Source organism: Dysidea avara, chromosome 8 (assembly GCF_963678975.1).
Source record: "Dysidea avara chromosome 8, odDysAvar1.4, whole genome shotgun sequence".
NCBI classification, from domain to species: Eukaryota; Metazoa; Porifera; class Demospongiae; order Dictyoceratida; family Dysideidae; genus Dysidea; species Dysidea avara.
Window position 1 is genome coordinate 11,685,958 of NC_089279.1, and position 24,740 is coordinate 11,710,697.

At 37.1% G+C, this 24,740-nt stretch overlaps 4 protein-coding genes across 6 annotated transcripts in view; all 4 read left to right on the forward strand.

The window, feature by feature from the left end:
* The window catches only part of LOC136263440 (uncharacterized), a 70,823-nt gene that overhangs the window by 19,367 nt on the left and 26,716 nt on the right, over nt 1-24,740 (forward strand). The window lies entirely within an intron of this gene.
* Nucleotides 3,304-9,021, forward strand: LOC136264124 (uncharacterized). Its single transcript, XM_066058819.1, has 2 exons — nt 3,304-3,439; nt 4,906-9,021. The coding sequence occupies exon 2, from the start codon at nt 4,908-4,910 to the stop codon at nt 8,853-8,855; it is 3,948 nt and encodes a 1,315-aa protein (XP_065914891.1). The 5' UTR covers nt 3,304-3,439; nt 4,906-4,907; the 3' UTR covers nt 8,856-9,021.
* Nucleotides 11,171-18,976, forward strand: LOC136264394 (uncharacterized). Its single transcript, XM_066059122.1, has 2 exons — nt 11,171-11,244; nt 14,914-18,976. The coding sequence occupies exon 2, from the start codon at nt 14,916-14,918 to the stop codon at nt 18,852-18,854; it is 3,939 nt and encodes a 1,312-aa protein (XP_065915194.1). The 5' UTR covers nt 11,171-11,244; nt 14,914-14,915; the 3' UTR covers nt 18,855-18,976.
* Nucleotides 20,699-24,286, forward strand: LOC136263436 (protein NLRC3-like). Of its 3 annotated transcripts, XM_066057954.1 has the most exons (4): nt 20,699-20,816; nt 21,612-21,721; nt 21,777-21,872; nt 21,930-24,286. In XM_066057954.1, the coding sequence occupies exon 4, from the start codon at nt 21,968-21,970 to the stop codon at nt 24,218-24,220; it is 2,253 nt and encodes a 750-aa protein (XP_065914026.1). In that variant the 5' UTR covers nt 20,699-20,816; nt 21,612-21,721; nt 21,777-21,872; nt 21,930-21,967; the 3' UTR covers nt 24,221-24,286. The 3 variants fall into 3 exon arrangements, with proteins under 3 accessions (XP_065914026.1, XP_065914025.1, XP_065914024.1); XM_066057953.1 differs by having other exon boundaries at nt 21,599-21,872; XM_066057952.1 differs by having other exon boundaries at nt 20,705-20,816; nt 21,612-21,872.

Sequence of the window (24,740 nt, forward strand, 5' to 3'; positions counted from 1 at the left end):
CATGTCATTCACCAGTCCTCAATAAATTCATATGTGTTCTCTTTTTGTTAATAGTATTTTCTTTTGGAGCTTGATTCCGCTTAACACTGCTTGATCGGTTCTTAGTTTACTAATTTATTAAGCTGCTTTACTGTAGTTATACCCAGTTATACTTATAGTAAAATATCAGTAACTTTAAGTATATGGAACATATTGTTTTACTAAGTTTTAAGCTTTCAGTAAAACATCAGTGAATGCGGGTTTACTAGAAAACTACTAAAATAACAAATAATTAACTGTTCCATATACTGGGGATATACCACTGTAGTAAACTAAGAAACTTCAAGCAGTGTAATATATTGAGTGTACCTCGCCATGTCACTTTTAAGCATCTTTTGTATACTGTTCTTTGTAAGCCTAAATAACCTACTTTTGTGTAACTATAGTTTTGTACTACCTAGAAGATTATTTTTGCTAACTTTGAAAGATTTCGCCTCTCAAAAACACTTTCGTGTTTGAGCTTCCCATTGGTGGAATGCTATACTATGCACTTTTCAGTCAATCAACAAACACAATTCCATCATAATTACCATCTTATTTACTTAATGATTTGTGATTTGATTTGTAATGGTTGTTTTTTGTAATTAATTACCTAATTTTGTGTAATTGTCACTGGTTTTGTACTTTTTAGTGCCTAAATGTCTTGTTTTTGTGTGACTGTATGACTGCGTTGTTACCACTCTACAAGGAAGAATGGTTTAGCTGATTGCATGGAGTTAAACAAATAGCCATAATGAATACTATTGTGGTAATCAGTATTTGTACTCCATTAGTTATATGATTCATTTTGCCAGCTCACATGACATCATGAAGGCTGTGGAGTTTTTTTGGCAAATTTTGTTTGTTAGAACATCTACGTATGTGCTTAACTAAATACAGTGTGCATATCAGCTGTTACTGAGAAAATAAAGTTGTAAAATGCTTATTAGTATCATATATATGGTGGCCTGTATAACAGTGGCGGATCTGGATGGGTCCTTTGAATTTAGCTTAGTGGAAGTCTAAATACATTAACATTGTTGTACTGACAATTTGTCATATCAAACAACTATATACCACAGTATTTCAGTAGCATGCATGCAGCTGCACTTAACTGACACCATTTATAACTATTAAACCCTCAGCAACACTTCACTTTTCATCTCCCACTGTATTAAAAACAATCGAGATACTCTAATAGAGCAATTAAAGCTACAGTTTATAGTCACCATCTTTTCCCTATAGTTAGCTATAGTATTTACAGTTTAAAGCATTGGATTTATTGTAATTGCTAACTAAAAGTAGCCTAAAATCCAATCTCAGAACTTCTAAATCTTAAAATGTTCTGGAGAAATGTCATCAGATACCTTATTCAGCTATACCAACTTCCAGAAACCCCCTTTTAAAAATCCTAGATCTGCCACTGTATAAATATATCACATTTGTATGGGTACCAACTGTGAACACTTGATCATTAAATAACACTAGGGAGTATTAAGATACTGAAGCCCATGACCATTCCAGCCCTATGCTGATTACACATGTAAAGCATGAAGAATAAATACATTCATACACCTAAAATATTAAATCCAGAAGCTTTCACAGCTGATTCTGCACAGCTTACCAAAATTCAACAGGTTTCCCACAGAAACTGGCTAAAACTTAAAGCCATGCACACTTGAATTGAAATGTCATGCAATTGCAGTCAACATACAATAATTATTATAGTGATTTCATCTAATTGTAGACTGCAGACATTCATGATTCATGCACTACTGTCAGTGTGTTAACATGACTTAGCTGTGTGTATGTGTATCCAGTTGACATGCAGCCTTCTGTACTGTGTGGGTTACAATGATTTTGAGTCAAAATTGCATTTAGTGTCAATCTCAATTATTACTGAATAAGGGCATGGTTAGGAAGTACTTGGGTAATTATAGCACCCCATCCCACACACCCTGATTATTCTAGCTATAGAAGAAAGTAGAAGAATCACTGAGAGGTGGCCAAGGCTGAACTTGAAACTAAAGTTGTTAAAATAGAAATACAGCCAAGTACCTCATTAATCGAACCCCTTCTTCTCTACCTCTACGCTAGATCTCACCAGTTGTGCTAAACATCCTGCAAGGTTAATTTTTAGGGAGTAATCCACTCTCTAGTTAGTGGTACTTTTGACAAGCCATTCCAAATATTCATATATACAAATATGCTAGCGGATTTCAGTTCAACTTTTGCAATGCTTTTCAGTTATCTAGTGAAATGTAAACATGTTTAAGGCCCAGACCCCTGCCTCCATTTGAAACAAGCGCCATACTGCCCATACACATTCAGTTTTCATTCAAAATAATAGTGGTAAAGTCACTTCTGTTCTTGAAGTAACGGGAAATCGATTCTGGCATATTATATAAATGCTTGATGGCCTATTAGCTCTGCTTGCCGGTACAAGCCTAACCACATGATATATACACTTGCCACCGGGATCAATTTGATTGCTTGACCTTACTTTAAAATTGATTCTAGCATAAAAACTTAGTAGCTAAATTCTCGTGCTGATGAAGTTTGCTCTTGATCGTGGAGTTTAAACAATCAATCAATCAATTAATCACCACTTTTGCAGAATATCTTGTTATAGTTAAGCCCCACCACGAGTAGGATATCATTATTATCAACCCGAGCTAGGTCAAGAGGCCAAGGTGTTCAAAGGTCAAAATAAGAGTTGAAAATTGAGTGGCCGATTTTTTTAACTGTCAAGTTATTTACTGAGCGCTGAGCACCAGTATTGTAATGTACAGTAAATGCAGCCACCCAAAGTCAATTTTGCATGGCAGTTTGCCTAAATTGTACTGAGAATGGCCAACAGCCACCTGTTATTTTGAACTCTGGGTGCATGTTGATAACAGATATCTAGCAAGTGCAGGTGTGGTTTAACTGGCTTTTATCCCAAGCACTTGACTTCAATACGCACAACTGCTAACTTAAATTGAGGTGTTGATAACATGTTTATGACATGAGGCATCTGACTTCATAAAGAACTACAATGAGGGTGTATGACTTTAATTTTGCTGTGCTTGCGGTTTTATATGATATGGCCACATGTTTCCTTTGATCCAACTTAATGTGTAAATCAATTTTTCCTTCATAGTTGATTCTGACCTACTGGGGCCATTCCTGGGGTTTAGCTATATCCTCCACTTGATGTAGGGCCAAGGCAAAAATGGGTGGGCGGGCGGGCGGCGCCAGACTATAATAGGCTTCTTGTAGGTCTCACTCTGAGTCTCCATTTCCGGCAGCGTGATGCGGGGGGGGGTCTGTCAAAACCTAGGGTAAAGCCAAACTATGACATCTGTTCAGTAAGACTGCTACTACCTCGGCTACTACCGTTTTAAAGACGATTATTATAGCTACTACTGAGTGCTAAAAGGTAGACTATAACATTATAGTTTTATAAATAGGCATATCAGTACAGGTTATATTTAACGCCCTGATGACTGACCAAGGTTGCCGGCCTCAGTATAAATTCGCCCCGTCATGCACCTTGTATGGTATATTGTAGCTATTTGTGTATGTTAGTTGATGAAGAATATTCCTCGAGAATATACCCATCATGTAGCCAGTTAGCTGGTAACCTACGCCATGATTTGTATTATAAAGACCTATCCGGCCATTTCCGAAGTATAAAGTCATGTATACCCAAGTTGTGTGTCCACCTGTATAATGCACCCACCTGTTTATAAGACCAAGAAATTGCAGACCGATGATGGCTGTTACACACATTGCTCAATTTTTCAAGACGTTGACTGCATGGCATGTATTAGACAGTAGCTACAAGGTATTGCACTAGCTAATATTATCTTATACACATAGACAGCTAATACGAAGGAATTAAAGTTGCACTCAAGAGTGAGCTGATCTACAAATCACCTGGATACCAACCAAGCACCATACTCAAATGGTCGCATCTTTCTTAGTCTAAGACTCTCCCTATGATGCCACATCACAGCATACGACTCACCTGCACTGGCCCAGACCACGCAATCAACACAAATATTTACAAGAGGAGCGTGCTGTAAGGTTCCTTTTCAGAATTGAAAGCGATTTCATGGAGATTTGTTTCGATTTGAATTTCGATCATGTGAGTACCTATTTCATGCATTGGATTGCTCTATGCATTTACTGAGGGGGGGTGTCACAGCACTTGGCTTTACATCGTGCTTCATTAGCCTCTCAACATCCCCTTCATGCTATGTAAGTATGGCAGTACTTTTTAACTATAGCCTATAGGTAAATGAGTTTGCCACCCAAGGGTAATCATTAAATAGAAAAGGAAGTAGCCAGTAGTAGAAAGTAAACACTATATATTGTAGGTATTCCATGCAAATTTAAGTGTGTTGCTCCCAGTACCCACATTGCAGTGGGTTTAGGATTTCATATACTCCACCATATCATTACGCTGTGGGTGATATGGAGTGATCCCAATGTTCTTGATATGAAGTGTCAGCTGCTTTAGTTCTGTATACCTCTTGAAGAAATGCAGTTTTCCTATAAAGTCTATGGCCATGCATAACCTCTGTAGAATAGTCTACTTTAATCCTTACTAAAAGTGCTCTTCTGGAGTAGGTCGGTTACTTTAAGAGGAGCATTCATAACAGGGTTGGTGATTTTTGGGATGGATATAGCAAGAGATTACAGAATATTGTGTAATAGTTCCTGTGAAACAATACTTCGTGGGTTACACAAATACTGTAAATATCTTGAAGCCATCAAATAAAGAATAAGTTCGTAGCTGTGATGTTATAGTAATTACAAAGTTGTGATAGTAATCACCTTAATAATCCTTTGAGCATTTACTGGATTCTTTTTATCATTATGTTTTCTGTCTTTTCACAGGGATGGAGATTTGTGATTTTCAAAGAGCTATGATCTGTTGCTACTTGCTCATAATGATTGTCAGTGTTACTTGTATCACTGTGTATCCTGATGAAGACATAACACAAGGAAATTGTTCACAAAAGCTAGATGCTTTCTTGTGTCACTGTCTTTCTTCTAACGTGACAGTTTATCTCTCACCTGGTGATTACACCTTCCACAGCCAAGATTTGTGTATGACTGTGGGCAAGAAAAATATTGCGATCATTGGCACAGGTAATTCTCCCAGTGATACAACAATTAGGTGTGATGGAGGTCCATTCAATATGCTGTTCTTAAACACACATAATATTACAATCGGAAATATTCGCATAATAGGCTGTGGAGGTCTCATCGATGCTTCCATCAATGAAACATATGTTAGACTGGTGCCTGTTAGTTACTTTGGAAGAGGATCTAGGTATGTCTTGATGGTAGTCAATTCAAGTAATGTAACTATTGAAAAGTTGATTATGCAGCACAGCCTAGGTTACGGCTTTTTGGGATGGAATACCCATGGAACAGTGAGGTTATCACAAGTGTACATTGAAAACACAACATTTGAAAATGATCCTAATTGTGCAAATTATGACTATAATAGTAACAGTGCTGATTTCAGTTGCTCTGGAAGTGGTCTGTTGTTGATTTATTCTGATTTTGGTACTTACAATGAAAGTTGTAATTTCATAATCGATGGCTGTGTATTTAGGAATAATAGAAACAGTATTCCTACTAATGAACACAAAAAGTTGTCATTTCTTGTTGATACTGCATACTATCATGGTCCAATCCCACCAATTGGAGCAGGTGGTATTGCTGTATTTAGTGTACAGACTACTTACGCTGTTACAACGACAGTAAATAACACCTTATTTTACAACAACAATGGATCGTATTCAGCTAGCGTAGCTATCGCTGTTATTCACACCGTAGAAAACATCTTCAGATTTGAAAATTGCTTATTTGAAGACAATAACAGAATATCACTATCATTCGTGGAAGATGAGTTTTCTAGTTTGTACCGAAGAGGTGGTATCGTGTTTCACTATTTAGTACTTAGAGGAGGAGTATCAATTAATTTACCAGATTTACCTACTACCCACTTTACTGAACTTGAAATGATAACACTTACACGTTGTAATTTCACAAAGTTGGGTGGTACTAGAGGAGCAGCTATGCACATTGAGAAAATCTCTCCAGATTATATAACAATAGTTGTAAGGGTTGAACAGGTCAATTTTGTTGAGAATGAAGCTGATGTAGGTTCAGCCATTTACTCAAAACTGTCAGAATTTCGTGTATCATTGCAATATGAGGGTAGTAGAGGAATTCAATTTAATCTAATTGATGTCAATGCAGTAAATAACAAGATATCTTCAGGTGCTAATCTCAACTATGGTGCCAGCGGTGTTTTTAGGGGAGTGTTTTCATTTGAAAATTGTCAAGCTTACTTCCAGTGCAACCATCAGTGTAAATTTACTGATAATCAACCATCAGTGATTTATGGACATAATGCTGGAGTAGTTATATCAGGTAGGGCAGTGTTTGAACACAATAAAGCTATTTATGGAGGTGCCGTTTGGTTACATGACACCATTGTCTATATTCATGCTGGATCCAAGCTGTGGTTCAAGCACAACATTGCCACTTCATTTGGTGGTGCTATTAATATCCACTTTACAAACACAAATGTTCAAACTGAAGATGTTTGTCCTATTCAATTTATTGGTAATTCATCAGCAATATTTGATGTTGAAAATCTTGACAAACTCAATGTCAGCATTGGCTTTTCTGATAACTATGCTTTTACTCAAACTTCTTTGCAGTCGATATTTTCCAATGTTTTCTATGTCTGTTCATGGTATCCTGATACACTGACCCAGATTGACCTGGGAATACACACTCCAGTTATTAATGGAACGAGAGATTCAGTATACCGACGTGTGTTTGACTTTTATCCCAATGATAGTGCCAATAACCACTTGTTTATACTGGCATATGTACCATGTCCTTGTGATGAAGCTTTGCAGTATAATGTAACTAGCTGCCTAAATGAACAGCAAGTGAATCTGAACAAACCAGTAGTTCCTGGAAGATCATTTAATATCTCCATTGTCAGTTTAGATGTGGTCGGCTCAGTAGGGTATTCATCAACTCTTTATAGCAGAGTCTATCACAGAAATGTAATTGAAAAACAGTTGATCTTAGGTGATGGCCAGAATAGAAGAAGTTTCTTTACATACAGTGTGAATAAGACATGCACTAATGTAGATTTTGTTGTCTATGGGCAGAATCCTGAAATCCCTAATAATGGAACCCTGGAAATATCTCTAACGAATGAACATCACCGTAGTTTATGGATAAATTTCAAATTTAGCAATTGTTCGGTTGGGTTTAAGCTAGGTAATGAATCATTTGCATATGGATGTGTTTGTGATGACTTTTTTGATACAAAAACTGATGGACGGTTTGAGTGTGATACTACAACTGGAAATATTACTCGTCATCGTCGCCGAGCTTGGTTATCAGTAGTTGGTGGAGACTTACAATATGCTAGGATATGTTCACCTACCTTCTGTAATGAAGATTTGATATCATTTAGCCTTAGTGAAGAAGATCTAGATGTACTTTGTACCAACCATCATTCGGGAAGAGTGTGTGGTGGATGTGAAGATGGTTTTAGTAGAGTATTTGGTTCTGATACTTGTAAGAAATGTGATAATGCTTGGCTAGCCACAATAGTGTTGTATGCCATTCTGGGAGTTGTATTAGTGGTGATATTGTTCTTGTTTAATTTTAATGTCACGCTAGGAACCATCAACGGATTAATATTCTTCTGTAATGTTATGAGTATGAATGAACAACTATTTTTTAACACTGAAATTTCAAGGTTTTCATTTTTAAGAGTGTTTATTTCATTAATCAACTTAGACTTAGGATTTGAAATATGCTTTTATGATGGAATGTCTCAACTTGTTAAAACTGGATTGCAGTTTGTGTTCCCAGTGTATCTGTGGCTATTGATGCTGATAATAATCTATACGGGGAAATTTTATTTCCGTGCCCATAAGCTATCGTCCTATTCAGCCGTGCCAGTACTATCCACACTAATCTTGCTTGCATATTCAAAGCTGCTACGCTCTACCATAAGTGTTTTTGCATTTGACAGAATCCAGTCATCTGAATATGGATCTATTGTTGCGTGGCAACCAGATCCTACTGTGGAGTACTTCACAGGTGGCCATATTGTGTTGTTTCTAGTTGGAACATTTTTTCTTCTAGTTTTCATCATTCCTTTTGTCATTTTCTTCATTTTTCCGAGCATAATATTGAGGTCAAAACGGCTGAGTTACTTTTTCCCAATATTCGATTGCTACTTTGCACCTTACAAAGTCAAGTATCGATATTGGTTTGGATTACGAGCTTTATTGCTGCTTTTCCTCTCTGGAATGGAAGCAATAATTTTCACGTATAAAGAAACATTTTTGTTATCAAGCATTGCTATTGTTGGATGTTTTACCATAGTGCAAGCATCTTTTCATCCTTTCAAAGACAAACTGATTAATTTTCTTGACTTAATATTCATGAGTATTTTCCTCCTCCTTGCTACAGTAACTTTATACCTTTATCCCAGTACAGAAGGCTATGATGAAGTCAGTATTGTTGTTAAAGTTCTTGGCTCTTTGAGCTTTGTGTTTTTCTGCCTGATAGTTTTGTATCATTCTTATCACATCACTAGGCATACTCGCTGGAACATGTATTTGACTGATATCATTTGGAATGAAGTAAACAACTCTAGTGTGCCGTATCACTTCCTGTCATCACAAAATAGTTCTCAGTCAGATATTTCTCAACGGGACCACAACTATAGAAAGCTTGAGAGTATTCCTCCGCATGCACGATTTCGTGAATCGTTACTTGAACAAATGTAACTTCTCAAGTCAAATTATGTGCTATTATATATATGTAATTGATTGTGTGCTGAAATTAGTGATTTATAATATTCTTACCTTTGCTATTAATTTTCATGTTTTCTATTTATTGTTTTTCCTTTTTGTATTCAATTATAAAAGTGTGTATAAAAATGATTACAATGTCTTTGTTATACCTACAAACTTGTATACTTGAGCTGAATATAGTAATCTATAAATAAACTAATAAAAGCAGAAATAGTAACAGCAGCAACAATAGCTTGTATATACATAGTAGATGTGTATGTGCAGTTCTGCACACCATATGGCCACTATGTACCATCACCACACATGATCATGATGACAGTTGCACTGACTGGTATACACATACAGGATTATGATTACATGCATATGACCAAATGGTCCAAACCAGAGAGATTAAGTAAACATACATACTTTGCCAGACTGCAGCTGGCCATGACCAGATGGCAAAAGTATAATATTTATTTGGTTTGTTGTTACTATATTTTGTTTCCTTGGTTGGCTTGATGGACTGCCCATTCCTGGCTTGTGCTGGATAAATCAGGGCTGCATTCATCCGTGAAAAACTGAGACTCTGCCCAACTCTGCCAGAACTAAATCCAGGCTTTTTAGATACAGAGTGATTGACACCTGAGTGTACTCAACAAAATACAGACAATCATACGCATGCATGTGCAGTGAGAGAAAGAAGGCATGGAGCATCTCAAATCAGCTCATGAGGACAGTAGTTATCACCTGACTTAAATTGAACCAGCGGCCCTTCAATACTATACGTCCCTTGATATAAACTCCATTCTCAGCATAGTAACACAGTAACTCTGGCTATCACCAAAACATTACAAAGGGCAATGTAACTTGGCACAGTGAAATCTCTCAAATTGAAACACTAGACCAATCAAAGTGCAAAAACAATTGTCAGGATGTTTAGCTCATCAGCTTGTAAAGTCTTATTAGGAACAGTGTCAGATTGTACATGTGTTCAAGATTAGGCCACCAATTGTAGATTCCTTGTTTCCTGTCACCCGCCTGCATAGTAATTTTAGAGCCGCATGCAAATTTATTATTACATTTGATAGTCACATGATCTAATTATTTTTATTTATAATTGCTAGTGTGAGCACATGGCGTATTATTGGAAAGGTAGTGAGTCTCTGTTTAGTGCCAAAAAACATGGACAACTACGTAGTTTGAATCCATTCTAACCTCAGGCCGGATTATCTCTTCAAGTAGCCATTGGTGAACGAGATACATCAATGAACAGGAGTCCCACTCATCTGACAATCTGTTACTAATGTGTGTGGAACATACGTATGGAAAATTCGTACTGTTGCAGTTGATGGCTAAATTAGTGCTATGACCATAAGCATGATACAACTAGCCAGCAAACTCTATAAAAGCCTTCAAAATTTGGTGGCTGCATGCATGCTCAGAGAAAATGAGGGGTCTGCAACACTTCTAATCTAACCTTCTATGAGATTTGAATCTTGATGAATCCCAGTGAAATCACACCAAATCTTACATCTCTGCTAAATCTGAGAGTAAAGGCAATCAGGAGTTAATGGGCTCCCTTTAATATTAAATAATAGATTTTAACAATGTTATAATAAATTTAAATATAACTGCGCCTGACTAGGATGGGAAACAAACAATTTACAATTGTTGGCCTTAATAATTGAGATTTCATCATTATGCACCTATCAATGTCAAGCCCCATCCCCGGAGGGTCCCCATACACCTACTGGGGATTTGACATCTACACTTCCCCCACCCCTGGCTTTTGACAGCAGCAGTTTGCTGAACCAAAAACTATTTTAACAGGTAAATCAAATCCCCTATAGAAGCCTCTCTTTCGAGGTGGGGACATAGTGGGGTTTTGACAAGCTTCTTAGCCCCTGTACTGAGGAATTTGACACTAGACTTTGTCAAATCCCCTGTATTCCCCCACCCTACCCGGGGTGGGGGGATGACATTGATAGGTGCATTATGAAAAAGTGCATGTACATAGCTACCATGTGATTGTACACAGTACTTTAAAGTTTCGCTATTATATAATATACCTTCCATTGAGGGCCCAGGCAATGAGGGGCCTGCAAGAAGACAAAACTGACTGAACAGAGCACTGCCTTCACACTGTCAGAAGTTAGCTACCTGCATAGCTATTAGCTGGCAGTAACTATAACGTATAACGAGGGGTAGCTGGAGCCATTCTATATTTTGTGACTACGAAGGAACTCTAGCGACGCCCTTTCCTTCGATAAAAGGGCGGGCCAATTCTGCTAAGTACACAGGGCAAACACGTGATTTTACAACACGTGACAGCAGCGTTAATAAAGTCCTTGTCCGTCTCTCTTGAAGTTGTGCTGAGACAGTGAGTTATTGCACTTAATATATATATAGTCTACTTGTGTTTGATGTCACAGTATAGAGTAACTTACGGTGATTGTTCAGCTGCGTTGGTTTCTATGATGAGTAGTATCCGTGATTCTATTTGTAACTACATGCAAGCTAGTCCATGTTGGCTAAATATAATTGATGAATTGGCAATTTTTTTTAAGCTTACAGAATCGTCAGGTTTTCGGTACAGATAAATTGATCGATTAAGGTATTCACTAATAAGAAACAAATACCACTTTAGTGGGTGGGGCAATCCGCACAAGCACTATAGCTAATACCCAATGAAGTTGCAAGTGTGGCTGCTTTTTGCTAGTTAGCATAGGTGGCCATTATAAACACATTTCAATGAATACATGTCGAGGGGGCTCGAAACATGTAATCTCTTAACACAACAACACACTAGTTTGAAGCAAGCACTATTCAATGCCGGCACAGACTGTTTGCCTGCCTTCTGAAACATTTTCATCACATTATATAACTCATCCTTGGTTCATGGTATACAGTTTGGACAGTGTTAATATACTGATGAGATGTTCATTTTCGGAAACTTACAGTATAGCAATACCTTGTTGCTGTTTCATCCTCCTTTACTTCGCCATCTCCCTATTGCCTTGTAAATTTCTTGCTATGGCTTTAGCATTGATCCTTTGTTAATTGAAGTGCTTATATGGTAAAAAATTTTACAGTACAATTATGGATTTTGGTGGTATTATTATTATTATTACTACTAACACTTTACAGCGACCAGCACTGAAGGTCTGACAGCACCATGTACTGTATAGGAGTGGTACTAATGCAGCTCGATAGGGTCTGTCTGGTCAAGGGTCGCATGATCATCTTAGTCACTATAATAGTGATCATATTCATAGTGCAGCTTTAAAATTTCTCTTTTCTGGTTGCACAGCAGATGTCCTATCCTTCACATTCCATTTATCATAGTACTGTATAGTAGGGACCACAAAGGTGTAGGCATGGCCCATGAATAATTTCACCCAAAAACCAGCCCCACTATTCACTGACGACGATAAAGCAGTATTGGTTAGGTAAAACCAAGCCCAAACAAGCCTTCTGCAACGCTTTCAACAAGTTGCTACGGAAAATGGAATTTTCTAGTGACTGACTGACTGACTGACTGACTGATACCTTCAGACAAGCGTAACTTGATAATGGCTAAGGCTATGGGCTTGATTTTTTCACTATTTGACGTCGCTTCAGCCTGAGAACCTACGCATACCGCAGCAAAAGAAAGAAATGGTGCTGCACACCCCAGCTATGAATTATCATCTGAAAAGTGAAGTATCCGTTACGCTTAATCATAATAATTTTATTTTACAAAAAAAGTTAATAAACAAGTACACAAATTTTTTTGGAATTTTCAACTAGAGTAGGGACCATAGCACATCAATAAAAAGTACTGAAACAAGTTGGAGTAGTCCATGATATTGAATCACAGTAAAACAATAAGAAATGTCATATATAATTATCCCTATAGTGCATTTCCATTATAGTATATCTTGAGCACAGTAATATAACACTTCTTATTGTTTTACTGTATTTTAATATCACGTGTGCACTACTCCAGCTTGTTTCAGTACTTTTTATCGATGTGCTATGGTCCCTACTCTAGTTGAAAATTCCAAATATTTTGTGTACTTACTTGTTAGATATGTATACAGGTTGCACATTTCCATGCCTCAGTAGTGACCTTTTTTCTGTAAAAAGGCTCAGAATACTTTTCGTACAATCTCAACAATGTTGCATAATGAAGCCATCACTTAGCAGTGCAGCTTATTGATAATTATTACTGTGGTTGACCACAAGTTCCTATCTTGTGTAAGTAATGTTACATAACTCGGGTCATCACAGCAATTTAATGAAAACATTGTTGCAAGCTCTGCAATGATCAGCTAGTTTCTCAAGGTACAACTGTCAAATTTTGAATGGATAAGTAGAAGCGTAAGATTTCATTTGTGTGGAAGGTTTTCTGGCTTGTAGTGGTAATTATTTTTATAAACCACTTCAAATCTTTGTATGACATTAACAGGATAGCAAATTATTTGAACTAAAGGACATGATAATTGGGTATTTAATAAAGCCATGATAAGGCCATACAAAAACTTTTCTGAGCCACCTTATACAAACACACTTTTAATGCTGTATAAGCCAGTGCATTTTGATTGTTGTATTAGAGTATTTGACTGTCCTTACAAAGTATACTATGCTATTGCATTCAGTCTTTCTCATGTACTGGCTGCCTTTATTAAATAGTTTTGTTCACCTGGGTGTGTACGGACAAGGGTATAGGTAGATTAGAACATACGTACATGCAATTTCAGGAACCAGGTGCACACCCACAGCTGATCTGTAGAAACACGACTGTTTTAACATCTACATGGTAACAGAATAGTTGTTCGCATATCTAGAATGGAATAACCAGTGTAAAGGTTCACCTGCAAAAATCCTGCATGCAAGATTAATTTTGCATATTTACAGTGCATATGGAAATTCTCCTTCGTACGTTTTCCTTTAGTAATGTGGAGACTTGACCTAAGGAGAAAACATTTTAATTAGCTCTAGGGTCACATATATGCGTTATATGCCATGCACCAATAATTTCCTGCTTACAATAACCAGTGTGACAGGACACACCTACTCTGCCATAAAACATTTGCATATATGCCTACATTGGGTGTAGGTTTGGAATGTAAAGGAAAGCACAGAAATTGTCATATATTATTACAGTATGTTGTACACTTTATGTCAACTACACAAATTATTCTTATTCTAGTATACTTCTCCTTAGGCCACTATTTGGTGATTTTCTGTTTTTCATCAGAAAATTGCAAATGTAGAGTGCGGGCAGGCTGGTCATTACCATTATCCATTACTTGCCACAACATAGCTAGTTAGACTTATTTTAATACCTCTATACTCTCCAAGGGCCTGATACTCTCTGCATAACAGGCAATCTGCTAACTTGGCTAACTCAACATAGCTAGTTTGGCACCTATCCTATTTACATATTCATCACGTGATCAGCTACACTCGAGGATCAACTTACTTGTAAACTTCATTGCACCGATCTTTCACATTCTCTTGGCTACAATACGCAAGGTAGCTACTGTGTGAGTGTAGCAATCTTGAAAACTAAACTACACATCCTCAATATTTGGTTAATCAGATGAAATAATGGTAAAATCTTTAATAATGGTGAAATACGTGCGGCAGTAAAAATACATGCTGGCGCTAATGAAAAAACAGAATATCATTAAATAGTGGCCATATCTACATCACTAACTAGTAGAACCTTTTATGTTTGTTTTTCCTTCAATACATTGTGACATCCTATGCTTTGTACATCAAATTCAACTATTGGTGCATACCAAAGTTGAGCTTAACAGCTGGCAAAAGGGTCCACATGCCAATAAACAGTACACGTAAGATGACACAGTCTAGTGGTACACTGTTCCTAGACAGTGAAAATTATACTTAATCTCCTGGCATTTAACTTTGCAAAAGCAAACCCTGCTTTTTACAAGTAAATGTTTGTATACTGCAAACTCAGATTTACTCTCTAAAGCTATATACGTATTTATAATTTAGCATTATGTTATGTGATAACATCAAATGCTTTTTCCCACAGAGATGGATATTCAGGTCACCAGATGGGCTGTAATCTGTTGTTATCTGCTGGTAGCAGTTGCTGGTGTCAGCATTACAATATATCCTGGGGAAGAAATCACTGAGGGAAACTGCCCCAGGAAACCATTAGACTTTTTCCTATGTTATTGCATTTCATCTAACACAACCCTGTATCTCTCGCCTGGCAACTATACACTTCAAAGGCAAGATTTATGTACAGTTTCAGACAAGAATAATGTAGCAATTATTGGCGTGGGTAATTCACCTGAGGATACAATTATTAGATGTAACAGTAGCCATTCCTTTAATGTATTATTCAGAAATATGCAAAACCTCACTATCAAGAACATTATATTTCTAAGTTGTGGTGGCATCATTGATGATCGAATAAATGCCTCTTTTATAAGTTTGTTACCTGTTAGTTACTTTGGAAGAGGATCTAGATTTACAGTAATGCTGTATAACTCAAGCAACATAACTTTGGATAACTTGATAGCAAGAAACAACTTGGGATATATTGTCGTGACTTGGAATGCTCATGGAACAGTGAGATTATCACGACTACAAATTGAAGATACTACCTTTGAAAATGATCCTAAGTGTGTAAATTATGACTATAACAAAGATGGTGCCGACTTTAGTTGTTCTGGTAGTGGACTGTTGATTCTTTTCACTGATTTTCCTGGCTTTAGTAAAAACTCTGATTTTAAAATAAGCAGTTGCACTTGTAGAAACAATAAGAACATTGTCCCTCCTGGTGAACTTCAAATACTATCAGACCTTATTGATACTGCATACTTTCATGGACCAATTCCAGCTATTGGAGCAGGCTGTATTGCTTTGTATTATCTACAGAGTAACTTTGAGGTGGCTACTGACATAGATAACACTATTTTTTATAATAACAATGGATCGTATTCTGGTACTGTGTCGATAACTACCGTACGAACTATACTAAGTAGTACTAGATTTGAAAATTGCTTATTTGATGATAACAACAGAGTATTACCTTCCTTTGATGAAGATACCTTTATCAGCCTAAGCCGCAGAGGTGGAATTGTTTTTCATTATTTGGTAATAAGGGGAGGAATTAATTTACCCGACCTACCTATTACAGAATCTACCAATGTAGAAATGTTGACTGTGCTGCACTGCAACTTCACAAGATTAGGTGGCACCAGAGGAGCAGCTATGCACGTGGAGAAAATCTCTCCAGATTATATAACAATAGTAATAAGGATTGAACAGTGCAATTTTATTGAGAATGAAGCTGATGCTGGTTCTGCCATCTACACACAACTGTCTGAATTTCGTGTGTCACTAGAATCTGAAGTAAGCGGTGGAATTCGGTTTGACATTGTAGATGTTAATGCGATTGACAACAAACTGTCACCAGGAGCCATCCTCAATTACGGTACCAGCCGTGTTGTTACAGGAGTATTCTCATTTGAAAATTGCCAGGCTTTTTTCAAGTGCGATCGGCAATGTAACTTTACTGGTAATCAACCATCAGTGATTTATGGACATAATTCCGGTATCATAATGTCAGGTAGAGCAATGTTTGAACACAATGAAGCTAAGTATGGTGGTGCACTACGATTACTTGACACTGTCGTCTATATTAACACCGGATCTATGCTGTGGTTTGAGCACAACTTTGCCACAACAGCTGGTGGGGCTATTGATGTTCTTTTCTCTAATACCAACGTTCAAACTGAAGATATCTGTCCTATTCAGTTCATTGGCAATTCTAGTGCAATATTTAGTCTCAATGATATTAGACGTCTTAACGTTAGTATTAGCTTTGCCAACAACTATGCTGTGACTCGAACTTCCTTACAGTCAATTTTTGCCAACGTTTTCTATGTCTGTTCATGGTATCCAGATACGCTGACCCAGATTAATTTGGGAATACATACACCTGTGGTGGATGATACACGTATTTCTGTGTATCGTAATGTTTTTGACTTTTATCCAGTTGGTAGCGTTGATGATCACCTGTTTGTTTTAGCATACATACCATGTATTTGTGATGATAATTCTAACTATAACATTGCTGCCTGCTTAAAGAATCAACGACTACATCTGAACAAACCAGTAGTTCCTGGAAGATCTTTTAATATCTCAATTGTCAGTTTAGATGTTGTCGGTTCGATAGGACATTCAAGAACACTCTATGGTAGAGTCTATCACACAAATGTAGTTGATGGGCAGTTGATATTAGGCGATGGTCAAGATGTAAGACCTTTTTCTGTTGTAAACAAGACATGCACTAATGCAGATTTTGTTGTCTATGGAAGATACCCTAAAATTCCTAATAATGGTACTCTGGAAATATCATTGTCTGATCAGCAGTACAGTTTAAGAATAGACTTTAATTTCAGCACTTGTTCAGTAGGATTTAAGCTTTTTCCATTCAACAATGAGTCTTTTGGATGCATTTGTGATGATTTTTTTGCTGCAAAAACTGATGGACGGTTTGAGTGCGATGCTACAACTGGCAACATCATTCGTCATCGTAGCCGAGCTTGGCTATCAGTGATTGATAATGACTTACAATATGCTAGGATATGTTCACCTACGTACTGTCATGATAAATTGATAACTTTTGATCTCAGTGAAGAAGATGTACTTTGTACCAACCATCATTCAGGAAGAGTGTGTGGTGGATGTGAAGATGGTTTTAGTAGAGTATTTGGTTCTGATACATGTAAGAAATGTGATAATGCTTGGCTAGCCACAATAGTATTGTATGCTATTCTGGGAATTGTACTGGTGTTGATATTGTTTGCATTGAAGTTTACTGTCACACTTGGAATGATCAATGGATTGGTATTCTTCTGTAATGTTATGAGCATAAATGAACAATTATTTTTTAACACACAGATTTCGAGCTTTTCATTTTTGCGAGTGTTTATTTCATTAATCAATCTGGACCTGGGATTTGAAATATGTTTTTATGATGGAATGTCACAACTTGTCAAAACAGGACTACAATTTGTGTTTCCACTGTACTTGTGGCTTTTGATGTTGATAATAATTTACATGGGAAAATATTACGTTCGTGCTCGCAAATTATCATCCTATTCAGCATTGCCAGTTCTAGCCACTCTGATTTTGCTGTCATACTCAAAGTTGCTACGTACTACCATAAGTGTATTTGCATTTGACACAATGCCATCCTCTGAACATGGATCCATATATGTGTGGCAACCAGATCCTAATGTGGAGTACTTCACAGGTGGCCATATTGCGTTGTTTGTAATAGCAGTATTCTTCCTTCTAGTTTTCATTATTCCTTTTGTCATTTGTTTCACTTTTCCAAGTGTAGTGCTAAGATCAAGGAGGTTGAGTTACTTCTTTCCTATACTCGATTGCTACTTTGCACCTTACAAAGTCAAATATCGATATTGGTTTGGATTACGAGCACTACTGTTGCTTTACCTCTCTGGAATGGAAGCCATTATTTTCTCCTATAGAGAAGCATTGTTGTTGTCAAGCATTACTGTTGTGGGATTCTACACCATAGTACAAGCATCGTTCCATCCTTTCAAAGGTAAATTAACCAACTCTCTTGACATAATCTTTATGGGAATATTTCTTCTCCTTGCAACAGTAACATTGTACCTTTACCCCAGTACTGATAGTTATGACAAAGTTAACATCGTTGTTAAAGTTCTTGGTTATCTTAGTTTTGCATTGTTCTGCATAGTGGTAGTTTACCATATTTATCACATTACAAGGCATACTCGATGGAATATTTACTTGACTGATATGTTTCAGAAGAAAATGAAGAAACATGGTGAGAAACTTGATTTCATAACTTCAACAGCTAGTGATAAAGTTGAGCTCTTCCATTACACCAGTGGCCATACCTATGTAGAGCTTGAAACGATCCCTAAAAGTGAAAGGTTTCGGGAATCTTTACTTGAACAGATGTAATTGACTGGATTGTTTGGTGTCTTCCAACATGGCTAAATCTTTGATACTATAATGTATGCATACATATTAAGTAATGCCTTGTACAATCTTGTTTGTTGTATACCTTGCAAGTATCTCCTTGATATCAATTTGCTGCAAGATACTAGAACATATCAGTATAGTAATATCTATTGAAACTATGTGACTTTAGAGCAGTGTGTTCATGGATGGGAGGCCCAGTTGCATAAGTCATAAAATTAGTAAGATGGCATAAATTGTATTGAATTTGACATAGTTCTGCATTACAGACTTACAATAATAAGCTTTCTACTGTAGCTCACTATAATTTCAGGTTTGGTTAAAGGATTGATTGTATCAATGAACACAGTTAGGTGGATATGGAATGTTCAATTTCATATATACAAGTTTAAACAGGATACCCCAAGAAAAAGAGCTTAATACTTTTTCTCCAGCTTCCCCTAAATCCTCCCTTGCCAAGTAGCCTGGAGTCTAGAGCCTCTGCTGCATTGAATCTATAAATTTATACAACAGTTTTCACCAGCTAATTAAGGTTTGCATATGCACATTGATTGAATGATCATGACATAATAAATGTCATATAATAGGCATCATGAACAAAGGCCCTGGTAGAGAAAGAGATAAAGGATTAGGTTAAGATGCACTAACATACAGCATGATGTAGGAATTTAGTAGTCCAGTCCTCATTTTGGTATTCTAACCTTGTGGAGTGGGTGTCTGAGACCAACATGCACTGTTACCTTTTTGAGGTCCTGTGTGTTTCCCAAGGGCTTATACATGCTTATTATGGTTTATTGCATGCATTTTTTTGTCTTTAATGATGGTTCAATCATTATACATTTGTGTCCCAGTACTGACTCTTGCAAGTTGGCGAATCCCCACTTAGCTTAGCTATGTAGCAAGAATACAGTAAATAGTGGTATTCTGGTAGTGGTAATACCACTACCAGAATACCACTATAGCCAGAATACCACTCTCTAACTATGCTAGTGTTATGGTCTCATTATCAAGTTACTAAAACCTCAGTAAAGTGTTAAAAAATTTAAAGCTATAATTACTTTTGTCAGTATGAAATTTCACACTGCTACTTTTAAGGGCTAGCTAGCCAGCTTCAAGTCTTCACTATTTCTAATGAAAGTGTTAGTATCATCAGCATAATAATAGGAATGCAACGCTTGAAATGATCAAAAGTAGCTACTACACACATGGACATGGACCCGGCAATACAAACTATCATGATCATGGTTTTGACCTGCCTTGTATGCATACATCCCAGTACTCCGCACTTTCAGCATTCTTCTTTTGCTCTGTATAACTTATACATAATTATATTAGTCAACCTACTCAATCTATATATAGTATCAATCAAACTGTGTTCTAAACACTGCCTACATCAGTCTTTCCCAAGATCTTTCCTTAACCGGATTTATAAAAACATGTCAGATCTTTGACAGATTTATACATGAAGAACTTGCTCAGCCAAAATTGGTGCATTTGTTGTAGTAGAAGACCTGAGTAGCTAGCTATACTGCCAGCAGACTCATGAACATTGTGCAAAAATACAGCTATCAGTTCATGGTTTTTCTACTGAGCTAAAGGGTTGTAGTTATGCTAAGGCTAGTGAAATAACCATTGAAAAGGTGCAATGGGTATGCTCATGGCTCGTGAAAAAGTGGGTGTGAATGGGTAGTATGCTGGCACCAGTGTTAGCTACGTACTAATATGTTACGCGAAATTTACGATCGCGACTAATCAATTCATGATCAGTTGTGGTTTCAAATTGTAAACAAAGTGGTACATGGCTTTACAGCGTATAGCATGTGTAGGTAGATTATACAGAGGGGCGCGTTGCGATTAGTGCAGTTTCAGAAGTTGCTGTAATCTGTGACATCAGTATGGACCAGAGTATTCAGGGACTAGAACAGTTTAGAACAGCAGAATATGGTACGTGGGTATAGCCGGCCACTTCATAAAAAGAGAACCAACGGCTTTATCTATATACGTATTTCCTCAGTACTATCTAGCTATTTATTTATTATTATATTACTGGGCTGGCAGTGCTTACTGATTATGCCCAGGGGGAAGAAAATTACAAAGGAAGTGGGGAATAATTACAAGGGCCGGGGAACATAATGTACAATTAGCTATTTACAAATGATTAGTTAGCTACAAATGTTATCTAAACTGTACCTATCGATAACACCCCCCACCAGTGGGGATACGTCAACCTCTGTGTGTGCGTGTGTGTGTGTGTGTGTGCTTTCCCAACTTGTTTGTGCACAATTCTCCATATAGTGGGACATCATTTTCATGACAAATCCCCATACAACATCCGCATATTCCCCACCCTGGGAAAATTTCCATAAACAGAGGTACAATCCATGCCAGCATACTGAAAACATACAAATTCACTATAAAACTGGGCTAGAGTCATTATTCATAGTTTACAAAGAAAGCACAGTGAGTCCATGTAAAAATAGCTATTGGCATACTCATATTCATAGGTATGTGGTATTCACAATGCATGCTATAAAAATTAAATATTTTAGATACTGTGTTGATGAATACAAATCCCCCACAATGTCCTACCTATTAAATTATGACAAATCCCTACCATTGCCCAACATATATGCAGGGGGGGATGCCATTAATAGGTACATAAAATTACATCATTATTAAATGCGTGCATGGGTGTTATTTGACGAATGTATTTATAAGTGACACAGTTATTCACTATAGCTACCAGTACTCCTCTACTGAAGGACCTCTACGAAAATATCACTCCACAATATGCTACAGACTGGAAAGTAATAGGAGCACTACTGGGTCTATCTAAAGAAAAACTGAAGGTCATAGAACATGACAACTATCATAAAGCTGTTTCATGTTGTAATGCCATGTTAGAAGAGTGGCTTGAAGTGGATCACTCTGCTAGTTGGAATAAGTTACTAAGTGTTATCCATTCACCAGCTGTGTCCAACGATCAAGCTGCGGAGAAAGGTGACTGCATTATATAGTGTACTCCAGATTAGCAGTTGGTTGCTGTTTATTCTATAGGAACTGAGGCAGTCTCCTTATTGTCCAATAGGGTGGCCATGATGAACGTGCATGCACAAGACAGTGTTGATGAAGACACATGGCCACCAGATCAACCGAAGGAATACACACCACTACTTCTCATCCAACATCAAGAACAACGTACTAAAGAACAAGACAGTGAAATGGCCAAACTAATTCAAACAGGTGACATTGACTCACTAGCTAGTGGTCAGTTGGCTTCTAAACACTATAATAAGCTAGATAATCGTGAAATATTACAACATGTCCTCAATACCAGCAGTGTAACTAAAGAAGTCAAAGAAATTCTAACCCCATTGGAAAGAAGTGATGGCCAAAAGTTTGTATTAATTGAAGGCGCACCTGGCATAGGTAAATCTGTTTTACTGAAACACATTGCATTGCAGTGGGGGAAGAAAATAATGTTAACAATGTTTAAAATAGTGTTACTGGTTTGTCTGCGAGATCCTAACATTTGGAAAGTAACATCAGTCCATGATCTTTTGAAGTTATTCTGCAAAGGAGATACAAAAGAAAAGGCTACAGAAATTGCTATGACTTGCAGTGATTTTCTTCTTGCAAATGGCGGTAAAGATGTAACTTTTCTTTTTGATGGTTATGATGAATTCCCAGAGCATCTAAAAAAGAGCAGTTTAATTGCTGGTATTATTAAACGAACAACTTTACCTCTTTGTGGCTTAGTGGTGTCATCTCGTCCACATGCCTCAGTAAGTCTTCGTGAAAGGGCAAGTATCAAAGTAGACATCTTAGGTTTCACTGAAAAAGAAAGAGAACAGTTTATAAAACAGGCTCTTAAAAGACAACCATACAAAATTGAAGAGCTCACCCAATATCTTCAGCATCACATGACAATAAATAGCCTGTGTTTTGTTCCATTTAACATGGTTGTCATTTTATTCTTACACAAAAATGGACTTCCTCTTCCAAAGAATTCAACCGAACTATGTAATTATTTCATCTGTCTTACCATCTGTCGACATCTTGCAAAAACTGGTCATCCACTCAAAAACAACATAACCAATCTTACAACCCTTCCAGAGCCATACAAGAAAATAGTTCAGCAACTGGCCAAGCTTTCACTTGAGGCCCTTAACAGCAACAAACTAGTATTTACATCTGAAGACATTGAAGCAGCTTGCCCAGATGTCATAGCTACCCCTGAAGCTATTAATGGCTTTGGTCTATTACAAGCTGTACAACATTTTGATTTTACAGGGAAAACAATGACATTCAACTTTCTTCACCTCACCATCCAAGAATACCTAGCAGCTCACTATATTATAACTAGCCTTCAACCAGATGAAGAGCTTCATCTCCTTCATGAGCAGTTCTGGAGTAGTCTTCACACAAACATGTTTGCCATTTATGTCACGCTTACAAAGGGACAGCGATATCCTTTTAAGAAGTTCCTGTCAGGTGGAGAAGATAAGATCATTTCCAACAAATTCCTCCGTGACGAGTTAAAATCTCTCCGACTTTACCAATGCTTCAAGGAGGCAGAAGACTACATAATGTGTAAATCCATCGAAGAGGCAGCTATTTTTAGCAGAAAAAAGGTTAATCTTCATAGCAATAGTCTATCAGCTACTGATCTTGACTGTGTGTCACTTTTCCTTACATCCTCTTCCAACAAGCAGTGGCTGGAACTAAACTTACGCAGCTGCTATCTTCAAGATCGTGGCCTTCACATTATTCATAAATACCTCAATCATAGTAACATCACCATTACCAAGCTGTGGTTGGGCTACAATGGCCTTACCAGAACATCCTCCTCCTACATCAGTGATATTGTCCTCAGCTGCAAAGTAGGAGAGGTACTGATTAGTGGTAACCACACAGTTGGGGAGAATAGAGAGCTCTACACTATGTTGACCCATCCTTCCACTATGCTAGCACTACTAAACATGAGGGACACTTTATTGTCTTCCAATGGAGCAAAATTACTATTTACTGCAGTGAAGAATGCCAAAAAGTTGAAGGGACTCACCATCAACAATAATGCCATTACTGATGATGTGGTCAGCGAAATTACCACAGCTCTAACTATGAACAAGTCACTTATAGAGCTGTGGATGTGGGGCAATCCCATTAGTGGAGAAGCTATAGTGACTATACTACAAGCCCTGAGGGGTAACAATACCTTACAAGAACTGTACATTCCCAGTTACCGTTTAGCAGTTAAGCACAAGATTAGATCAATAGAACAAGAAATAAACACAAAGCGCAGAAATCAAGGAGTAGAAGAGAAGCTAACAATTCACTTATTGTAATTTCACTTACATGTACCAACTAAGATTTTTTTTTAAGAAACATATACCAGTATGGCTATAATATAAGCTGTGTACTCATACAATTACTATACTGTTACATTGTTAAAGTTCTACCTGCAGTTGATTATAGTAAAATTAATAAAAGTTCACATACTTAGCTGATTAATTAACTGTGCATGCTGCCTGTGTATGCAGGCTTTGTGGTTAATATGAGCTCCTGTGATGATTAAATATATTAATATTTTTGGTAACTAATGAGAAGAAACAATCCCACTGCATAGAGATATGATACATGTTTTGTGTAGCTAATGAAAAACTGGTATCTCTATTATATATGGTCATGAGTTGAGGGCATAACCTAACACAACACCATATGTAACAGATCATTTCCTTCATCAGATGTGTTTGTTTCCCTTGCAGTCTTGCACCAAACACTTCAAATGAGCTTTTCCACTGTGTTTGTATACCTAATGACTACGAAAATGTAGCAGATTGTGAGGTAAAACTTTTATTAAGACAT